Below are 10,902 nucleotides of genomic sequence, written 5' to 3'. Positions count from 1 at the left end.
GGGGGTTGAGTAGCTATAATATGCTTCACTGCCATTAATAACTAATCGGCAATATCCCATCAACTGACATTCAAGAAATGAAAAGATCAGGGAATGACTCAGTCAAAGTTGTCCTGTCAGGCTGAATGTGAGTCATAATGCCCAGCGCAGGTGTGTATTGTCAAAGGGTTTAATGGTGTGGCATGTGATTCAAACTTGCCACACAATGGTGCAACGGAGGTGTGCATTCTCCAGAGTGAGGTGGAAACTATAAGACTCATCTGGGTGTATAGATCCAGCTGCATATCCTACAGTCAGATGTACATAAACATTACAAATACTGACATGCTTCACCAAATCTTCACATTGGAAAAAAGAAACAAAGTTCTGCTTGCATAAGGCTGACCTCAGTCATAAAAAGTTAGCTGATTGGGAACTGAGGATCAGACAGCATGTCGTCATCTTTCTTTGAAGACTGGCTGATTCAGACGTATAACAATTAATTTGTGGACTCAAAAATCATGTTCTTTTTTATTGTTTTTCTTAAAAGCTGATCCTCTTTTTTTGACAATGTGGCAATATGACTGCTAGTTAACCAATATATTGTGTGAATCTCTTAGCATAACATATGGAGTGTCACATTGTTTTGATAAGATTAGCCTCTCAGATGTACTCATACCGCCATGGGAACCAGCTAAGCAATTAAAGTGGCAATGTTTGTCCAATGTCCATCGATGTGTTTCTTTAGAGTAAACTTACAATATGCAGTGGTCTTTTTAGTTAAGTTGATGTTGTTGTGAAACTGAAACTGCTGACAGTATCTCTGCAAAGACAATAAAGTAACCAATAACTTTTTTTTGTAATCTCAAGTAAACAATGACAGATGCTAAGAAATTGGCCAGGACCTGTTGTTCCAGAGATGACTAATTACCTACTCATAAATTAGGGTGTCATTCTCACCTAATTGTTTGAGCTTGATCACCATAATAATGTGCTTCATAGTATAACATCCCTCCAGGAAATTAGAACAGCATTTCATGATAATAAAGAGAAACATTTTGAGTATGGAAATATTTACTCAGCACTGTCAGTGTGAGCCCAGACTGATAAAGATGGAAATACTGTGATTAATTATTGTGTTTGAACTGTCCTCATTCAAAAATACAAGCACAAGAAAAGCATTAAAATAAGAAACGTTATTTCCATTACACTTTATATGTATATGGCTCAAAAACATAATTATCATTTTTCTGAACCTAGGATAGTTATTTTACAACATATTTTGAAAACAGCAGTGGTGTTCATTTCTGGGATAATACAACATTAACTGCATTAGTTAACATGAACTAACATGAACAACACTTCTACAGCATTTATCAAGCTAATGTTAATCTCAACATTAACTGATTCATTTTTAACATAAAAGGTTGTATTCATAACCATTAGTTAATGCACTGTGAACTAACATGAACATTTTTATTTAGTAAGATTAACTAAGGTTAATAAATGCTGTAAAAATATGTTCCTCATTAGATCATGTTATGCTTTAATAATGTTAACAAATGAGACCTTATTGTAAAGTGTTACCAAACATTCAGTTTAGAGATGAGGCTTACAAATATTTTAACACACATATTTAATGGAAGAAGTATGTTCTGTTTTCACAACAGACTTAAAGTGACTTTCCATCAATTACTTGCCCTGACATTTTGGTACTTTCATGGACATTAACAGCCTGCGAAAACACTCTCTATTAACCCCTATGCAACCATAAGGAGTAATTGTATGTGTCATACAATTTTTTTGATGCAAAATCATTAAATTAACATCTGTTTTTGCCAACACAGGGAGAACATGCAAACTCTACAGAGAAATGCTTCCTGGCTCAGCCAGGACTCGACCCAGGGAACTTCTTTCTGTGCAACAGTGCTATCAACCGAGCTACCATGCCACCCATTAATAGCTATTATTCTAGTGTACTGAACTAATGCAAGATGAATGATGTGATAAAAATATCTTTAAAAGGTTGAGTTGTCAATCACATTTAAATGATGTAGTTTTCTGAGGTACTAAAAGTGAATTGCGTGATGTGCCTTTCTAATTTGTAGATCAGAACCATTCATAATGATCAGTCTCACATTTGAATCAATACATGTTTTGCCATTTATGGAAATTTTATGATAAACTCCATATATTCAGAAACTTAAATCATCATTAATATTAACTTTTAATGGACATCTATAAATTATCTCTGAAAATGATTTGATCTGTCTCTGCTGCTTCAATTTATCCTGTCAAAACACAAGACACTTATTCCCTCACTGGCATCTATTAAAAAAGGGCAAGCACTAACACAAAGTGATAATTAGATAGTGTTTATCACATTCAGCGTCATAAAACATGAATCATTCTGCTTTTTTCTTTCACACTTTAAAAAGTGTGTAAATGTTAAAATGGCATGGGTGAGAGACAGGACAGGTTCAGGGTTACACTCTCTCTCTCTGCACTCTATACTACAGCTTAGTTCTTATGTGGGTTATCATAAAGAAAGGTGTGAGGCAGGGGAAGGTTAGCGCCTTTAAATTCTCAGTATTAATCAGCCATTATCTGCTTCCACACATCTGAGTTTTATGGCATGCTGTGTGTCCCTTGTGAGTCACTGGCCCATTTGTTTCAGACTTCAGAGAAAAAAAATGAACCGAATGCGTGTTCAGTGGAGTCACACCATTAGGGTTTCAGGATGTCAGGCTATTGGGAAAAGAGGTGTCACTGGTGGTAATGGATTGCATTTTCACATTCAACCACATTCACACCCCCCCCCCCCCCCCCCCCCACACACACACCCCACACACACACCAGGGAAACTCATTGATTTCCATGAAAGGGGGGGAAACAAGACGAGGAGAACCTGATATAAATCCTTCTTTTATAAAGGTTGATTTCTTTACTGATGTACTTGTATAATGTTTAAGCAAGCTTTTTAGAGTAAGGCATGCCATTGACCCAATCATTGAAAAAAATCTATTTCGCATAACGTCATAACTGACAAGTATCGGTAATTTAACATATTGTGTGATTTGACTCACAAGATCATTTTTGAACCTGACATTTTTGCATTTAACAAACATATGAATGGATCATGATGCAAAGAACACATTAGCTGTATTGATTACAAATGGCAATTAAATAATTTGTACCAGAAGTACAGGTGCTGGTCATAAAATTAGAATATCATCAAAAACTTGATTTATTTCAAGAATTCAACTTAACAGGTTGAAACTAATATATTATATAGACTCATTACATGCAAAGTGAGATATTTCAAGCCTTTACTTGTTATAATTTTGATGATTATAGCTTACAGCTTATGAAACCCACGAAATCAAAATCCCAGAAAATTATAGAATATTACATGAAATCACACAGTAATTACACAGTGATACCATGGTCATTGAACCAGGTTTTGGTTAGTTTGGCAGTGTGGGCAGGTGCAAATCCTGCTGGAAAATGAAGGAAGCATGAAGTGCTCTGAAAATGTCCTGGTAGACGGCTGCGTTGACTCTGGATTTAATAAAGCACAGTGGACCAAAGTCCTCTTTTCTGATGAGAGCAAATTTTGCATCTCATTTGGAAACCAAGGTCTCAGAGTCTGGAGGAAGAATGGAGAGGCACACAATCCAAGATGCTTGAAGTCCAGTGTGAAGTTTCCACAGTCTGTGTTGGTTTGGGGAGCCATGTCATCGGCTGGTGTTGGTCCACTGTGCTGTCCACTCAACGCAGCCGTCTACCAGGACATTTCCAGAGCACTTCATGCTTCCTTCATTTTCCAGCAGGATTTGCACCTGCCCACACTGCCAAAATAACCAAAACCTGGTTCAATGACCATGGTATCACTTTGTAATTACTGTGTGATTTCATGTAATATTCTAATTTTCTGAGATTTTGATTTCGTGGGTTTCATAAACTGTAAGCCATAATCATCAAAATTATAACAAATAAAGGCTTGAAATATCTCACTTTGCATGTAATGAGTCTATATAATATATTAGTTTCACCTGTTAAGTTGAATTCTTGAAATAAACCAACTTTTTGATGATATTCTAATTTTATGACCAGCACCTGTATTATATGAACCCATTCAAAAACATACTGACCATTTATTTAATTATTATTTATAAAAATATGATTTCTGTGACATTGTTTTGAACATTACACAGAATGAGGAATTAAGACAAACAATAAAAAAAAAACCCAACAAGGTAGGATAAACATCTTTCAGTTCAACACTATCAAAGCATGTGCAATCCTTTAGAAAGCCAGCAGCTACTCCCCTGTTAGCAGCATGTGATGTGAGTGTTGTCCATGGTGCTGAACTCAACGCTGCAGATCAGAGACACTTGACTCTGCAAAATGTTGGCACGTGTTAGCAAATGAAAATTACTTTTCCATAGGCTCGCTTATATTCTCAACACGCGCCATATTTGTAGATACTGACAACGTCGCAGCTGTTCGCTGGACCTGAATGGAACGCAATAAGTCATCATTCATTACTACACGACACCATACCCATCCCTCCCATCCGCGCGATATAAAAACAACACCTGACTCCCTCAGTCGTAGTAGATGTACGCGCACTGAGAGAGAGAAGGAGACACCGACAACGTTTAAAAATGTCCAGTTTAAGTGTAGCCAGTTTTTGTCTCTGTGGATTCCTCACGTACCTTGTGCTGTTCTCTTTTTACATTCCAATAACGTCCTCAGTGAGCCTTGACTTGACTGAACTAAGAAACAAAGTTGCAAAGATCAAAGTTAACCCGAGAGGAAATTTATGGGCAACAGGTGAGGTGCATACATGACTTATTATTGTGCTGCATATAACGTGACATACCTAGAACAGAACTGTGATTTGACACTTAACTTAAGGTCATTTTATGGGGAAGAAAAGTGTCGTGGACAGCGAACGCCTCCCGACCGAGGACGACTCCGCGATGAAAGCCTTCGAGGCTGCTCTGAATCCCCAGCAGGTCGAGCCCGCGGACCTCTACCAGGAGATGCTGAGGATCGCGCTTCAAGCACACCTCGGCTCGCCGGAGATCCGCCATAAAGTTCCGGTAAGAACCGAGACTGGATCTTCTGTCGTTTTGAAGTGATTATACTGCACTCTGGTCTGAAATGACTGATGAAATATGAGAGAGAATATTCTTCTATCTGTTGTAAATACTTTTCATGAATAATGTGATTTAAATGAATTTGCTTGTTAGTTTTAAAATGTCAGTTGCGCAATTCTGCATGTTAACCACAGATCAACAATTGATTCATATGAACTGTTTCTGGTTGTTCTAGGAGACTGCAATATTAATGAAGATATTAGAAAGCTACATCCAAGACAATCAAAAAATGATGATGACTTCCATTGTCTGAAATCTTCAAAGGTTCAATTCACATGGAATTTGAAATTGTTTTTTCATCAACTGTAATTTGTTCCTTAACTAAGCCTATTAACCACCTCCATGTCACAAGAAATGCAACAAGTTACTTGTATATTTATTTTTAGAGGATGTCCAGAATTGTATTATTTTTTTCCAATAATTTGTATTAAATAAAGACTAAATTAGTGAAGTCATTTGCTCCTGCATGCAACTACAATGTTAAAAGTGTCATAATTTGTATCTAAATTTCTATATTCAGTGAAAGTTCAGTGAATGTGTAAAACTGATAGGATTGACAGATTTAGAGAACAGTTATTCTTGGTGCTTTCATTGATTAATGAGCTGTAATTGTAGAAGGTATCATTTAGACTAACAAATGGTGTTTTATGAAAACTAAAAATGTTACACACTAATACACAGAAAACATCAGAAGGAAATTCGAGACATGATTGAGGAAAACAAAACAACTAAAAAAGTGATCAACCAAAGCACAACAGTATAATCTCAGAAAAGAGCAGGGCTGGGCTATGGTACAAAAAATGATCACGATAAATGTCAACTATTTCTTTCTTTCAAGTTTAAAGGCAGATTTTGCTCCTGAGTGAAAGAAATCATACAGTTTATTGTGGTTTTATACTCTTTATTGTCTGAACATGACAAACCCTTGCCAAACAGGTCAACATCTCACAAATCTGAGGTAGCCTTATTTAAAAATTTGTTTTAATTATTTCTACTAAGGTTGTTAAAAAGTACCGACTTCGGCACCTAGTCGGTAGCCTACTGAAATTTTAAAATTGTGACTCTTAGAGCGCTTTTGAGCGGAATCGTAAACACCTCTGGTTTCCCGATAACGATGTATCTTAGCTCTTAAGAGCGCTTTCTACGTGCAAAGTTACGAACGCTCGCAGCAATTCCACGAGCGTTTCCCAAAAATGCACTTAACATGAACGCGCGAGAACGCGCTCTACGTGCTACTTAAGAGTCGCTGTCCATCCGTGAAGTGCTGAAACATAACCTTATATGGAATCGTATTCTGAACGTTTAACCTAATAATTGTCATCTGTTGTTGATTAGCAATCAAGACAAGTATATATAAGCACTGACAAAATGGCTGAAAAAAAAAAAAAAAAAAAAAAAAAAAACCCGAAAAGATACCTTTCAAAAAAATGAACTTAATGTCCTTTTAGAGGAGATAGAGCGAAACAAAGATGTAATTTTTTTAACAGATTTAAAGGATTTCTTTTATTATTTTTTTTTGTTCATTCATTTAATTTTGATTAAAATTATTGATTAAATTATTTCTATTTTTTTGTTTTGTTTTCTGACCTTTTTAATTATTTAATTTATACATTAATTTAACCAACAACATAAAAGAGTAATAAAGTGTACAATAAAGTACAATCAAAACCTTATATTATAATCACATACATTTGAATAAAGTTAAAGGTGTAATCTGCCGGTTGTCCTGCAGGTGTCCTCATAAATCTGTCTTCTTACGATGCACTTGGGGATGTACGATTACTCCAGAGCACTCGTAGATCTACGAAGATTTTCAAGTGCTACTTAAGCTACGATGCTTTTGGGAAACAGACCGTAATATTAAGATCAGTCGTACGATCGTTTTTACGATCAACTTAGGCTTACGATGCTTTTGGGAAACGCAGCCCAGGTTTGTGTTGCCTGACTTTGATGGCACAGATGTCAATTTATGTTAATTTATAAAAATATAACATCTATAAAAAATAAAATAAAAAATAGGTAAAAATTTTAATATTCTGAGTGTTTGGGTTAAGCTTTTATTAAAATTAACCATTGGTCTTCCATATAGGCTATCATACATTTAGATCATGATAACCATAGGTAAAACCATGCATATAGCACCTTATACCCTGGTTAAATGTAACTATATATTTGTTACAATAAAATTCAATATGAACATACCACACATCTGCAAGAAATGACGTAAATGACGGCGATTAATAGATTGAAAAGTCTTCTGAATCATTCATGGAACAATGTTTCTCGTGTTCATCCAACATGCAAGAATGTCAACGCTGTTTCATCTTAGCTCTAAACTGACATTTGTGTTCTTCGCTGAATTCAGGTGTTCAGCAATTCATTATCGTTTTATCGGCCAGTTTACATTTTTATCAACATCACACAAACCTCACAAATGGAAATCAAAGATTTCAAAGATAATAAGCAATACACTTATCCAGATGAATAATTTAACCATATTTTCACACCTCAACTAGATTTAACAGTTACATTGACAAACCATCAAAATCCAAATTTCAAAGCACTACAAGATGAGTTGTAAATGTACTAAAATAACAAAATAGTATATACAAAAATAACCCATTGCTATATAATATATTTCTTGGCCTGAGAACTTAATACTTGTACAAACAGTGTGCAAAGAGTGCAACCAATTACCAAATACTTATTTGTGCTCTATATTAATTCTTGTACCTTTTGAGTCGTGTTTCTGTCAATGTGAAAATCAGTTGACCATAATCTTCTCGGATATAAATTTACTATACAAGCTCATTATCTTTAGACAAATACAAATGACAACAATTTTCTTTGACCAGACCTTGTTACTCATATAACACTAGCTATAGCCTACTACTTTCCTTCTTTTTCTTAAACATGACCAGATAACGTCTTGGTTACGTATGTAACCCTCGTTCCCTGAAGGAGGGAACGGAGATGTTACGTCAGAGACTGACGAATGGGGGTATCGCTAGAGAGCCCTATCACCTTCAAGTTATTAGAAAACAAGCCAATAGTATGAAAATACCATCGGTATTAGTATGATAGTATGAAAATACCATCGGTAAAAAACTTAAGTGGAACCACACTCTTGCCCTCAAATTGACTGAGGCAATTCAGCTGTGACTGCGCGCGCGCTTGCTTATAAGCTGCGCGTACATGGCGACCGAGTCGATTTCCATACCAGGAAGAGATCCTTTGCACGGGGGAGAGTTTGCTCTTTTCCCAGTTGACCCAAAGACCCAGACGGGCGAGGTGTCGGAGCACCAGGTCCCTGTGTTCGCAAACCTGCTCTCGAGAGTGTACTAGAATCAGCCAGTCGCTGAGATAGCAAAGGATGCGAACCCCGTGTTGCATGAGTGGCACAAGGGTTGCCTCGACGATCTTCGTGAAGATGTGAGGAGACAGGGCTAACGCTAATGGGAGTACCATGTACTGATATTCCAGCCCCTCGAAAGCAAACCGTATAAATGGTCTGTGTCGGGGAAGAATGGAGACATGAAAGTACGCGTCCTTCAGGTCGATCGCTGCTAACCAATCCAACAGACGAACACATTCGAATTGCATTTGGCTGTCAACATCTTGAATGGAAGCCTGCGAAGGGTTCAGTTCAAGACGCACAGGTCCAGGATTGGTCGTAACCCACCGCTCTTCTTGGGTGCAATGAAGTAGGGGCTATAGAAGCCGGACTTCATCTCGGCTGGAGGGATGGTCTCGATCGCACCCTTTGCCAGTAGGGCGGCGACCTCCGCAAGCATGACAGGGGCATTGCCACCCACCATGGTATAGCGGACTTCCCGAAAGCGGGGAGGAGACCGTGCGAACTGAATCGCAGAGCCTAGCCTGATAGTTCACGCGAGCCAGCGGGACAGATTGGGAAGCTCTAGCCACGCTCCCAAAAACTGAACCAGCGGGGTCATGTGAACAACAGGTGTACCCACGATGGGGCAGCAAAACGGAATGACCGGCCCAGACGTGGGAGGTGGAGCGTCCCGAAGTGGGGGTGCGGTCATGTTCCGTGCCCTGACAGTGGAGGCCAGGGAAGGACAAGTGTTCCACGGTGGCCTGCTCTGATAGGGGACTGGCGACAGAAGAGGACGAGAGTCGAGAGGCATAGCGTCGCACACTGCGATCCGCAACCTCTTGGGGCTTGGAGGAAGGGGAGTCAGTTCTTTCTTTAAGAGAACAAAAGATTTTCCCTCGGCCCTCCGCCGGCCACCATCTCCTGAATAGAACTGAGGCCTAACTCTGAGCTGCCCGTCTCATTAGTGGAGACGAGTTATGGCGCCCTCCTGTGACCTTCTCTTTGCTTGGGCCTGGGTGAAGGCTGCTGCGTGGGCCGAGCAGGAGGGGCGGGAGCCGCAGGAGGGCGCCCTCGGCAGGAAGCAGACTGAGGTGGCACGCGCCGCTCCCAGGAACTAATCATCCAGCTTTGAGAGCTAGGGGGAGGGTGGCAGGCGCCACTCGAACCTGATGCTCTCAGATGCCCAGGCAAGCATGGCCGTCAGCTCCGGATCCCACTCGGACAATGCTGGCACTCCGGAGGGAGGCAACGCAGCCGAATTGTCATCTCCAGAGGAATCAAGCCCGCCTTATGATGCTGTAAGCGACATGACATCATCCACCGGAGCCCTGAATGAAACACTGGGTTCCCGAGAGGAACCAGGCTCATCCGGAAGCTCCACGGCTTGCGATGAGAAGGGGGGCGTGGCCCGAGGAAGACTCGTCGGGTTATTCCACACCAAAACCCTCAGATCACCCTGGCCACCAGCCAAAGTATCCCCTCTCAAGGAGGAGATAGATTGGGGTGTGGCAGAGGGGACTCGGAGGGACTCGGAGGGACTCAATGTCTTGATCTAAGCATCGCGATGTTCATGTTCCCACAGTGAGAACATTACTCATCCACGAGCGCTACCTGACCATGATTAAAGCCCAAACACGCGAGGCAGCGCTCGTGACAGTCAGGCGGATGGATCACGTGCCTACAACCAGAAACACACTGGCGAGACATCTTTAAAAAGATGTGCCCGTGCAGCTCTTTCAGAAAAGAAAAACTCTTTCAGCAGTGCTGAAACGCCCAGGGGAGAAACACGAGCCGCGTGCAAGCCACTGCACAGACCAGCAGCAGGATTGTGAATCCGCTGAAACGTGCCGTCACACCAACACAGACTGAAGAGAGAGTTTGTTGCTTGTAGATGAAGGCGAAGAGAAGCACATAAACATTTCAGCTCTGAAGCAGAAACATAATGCGAGATTGCACTCACGGCTCCTTTATACCCATGCGGTGGGGCGGAGTTCGCGATGCAAATTCCGCAGACCCATGGTATTTTATACCATTGGCTCGTTTTCTAACCCCCAATTGTCAGTCTCTGACGTAACTCGCAGTGACTGACTGAAAGGGAACCAAAGAAACATGTAGGCCTACAAATTTCATACATTAAAGGGTTAGTTCACCCAAAAATGAAAATTCTGTCAGTAATTACTCACCCTCATGTTGCTCCAACCCCGTAAGACTTTCGTTCATCTTCGGAACACAAATTAAGATATTTTTGATTAAATCTGATAGCTTGATCACTCCTCCATAGGCTTCTAAGGGACCGAAACTTGCTGGCCCAGAAAAGTTATTAAAGAGATCGTTAATATAGTCCAAGTGACTACAGTGGCTCAATCTTAAGTTTATCAAGCGAAGAGAATACTTTTTGTGCGCAAAAATAAACAA

At 39.9% G+C, this 10,902-nt stretch overlaps 1 protein-coding gene across 1 annotated transcript; it reads left to right on the top strand.

Moving 5' to 3' along the window:
• Positions 1–4,603: 4,603 nt before the first annotated feature.
• On the top strand, positions 4,604–5,617 carry nmbb (neuromedin Bb). The gene is made up of 3 exons (XM_079867596.1): positions 4,604–4,818; positions 4,903–5,090; positions 5,323–5,617. Exons 1-3 carry the CDS (start codon positions 4,650–4,652, stop codon positions 5,398–5,400), a joined length of 435 nt encoding a protein of 144 aa, XP_079723722.1. The 5' UTR covers positions 4,604–4,649; the 3' UTR covers positions 5,401–5,617.
• Positions 5,618–10,902: the final 5,285 nt, after the last annotated feature.

The sequence above is a fragment of the Squalius cephalus genome, assembly GCF_949319135.1.
Source record: "Squalius cephalus genome assembly, chromosome: 3".
NCBI classification, from domain to species: domain Eukaryota; kingdom Metazoa; phylum Chordata; class Actinopteri; order Cypriniformes; family Leuciscidae; genus Squalius; species Squalius cephalus.
Note: the sequence above shows the minus strand (reverse complement) of the source record. Positions and strands in the feature narration are given on the sequence as shown.

Coding starts and splice junctions, on each gene's coding strand:
- nmbb (XM_079867596.1), top strand. CDS start 4,650: ATGTCCAGTTTAAGTGTAGCCAGTTTTTGTCTCTGTGGATTCCTCACG. Junction 4,819..4,902: donor AGGAAATTTATGGGCAACAG/GTGAGGTGCATA, acceptor ACTTAACTTAAG/GTCATTTTATGGGGAAGAAA. Junction 5,091..5,322: donor AGATCCGCCATAAAGTTCCG/GTAAGAACCGAG, acceptor TGGTTGTTCTAG/GAGACTGCAATATTAATGAA.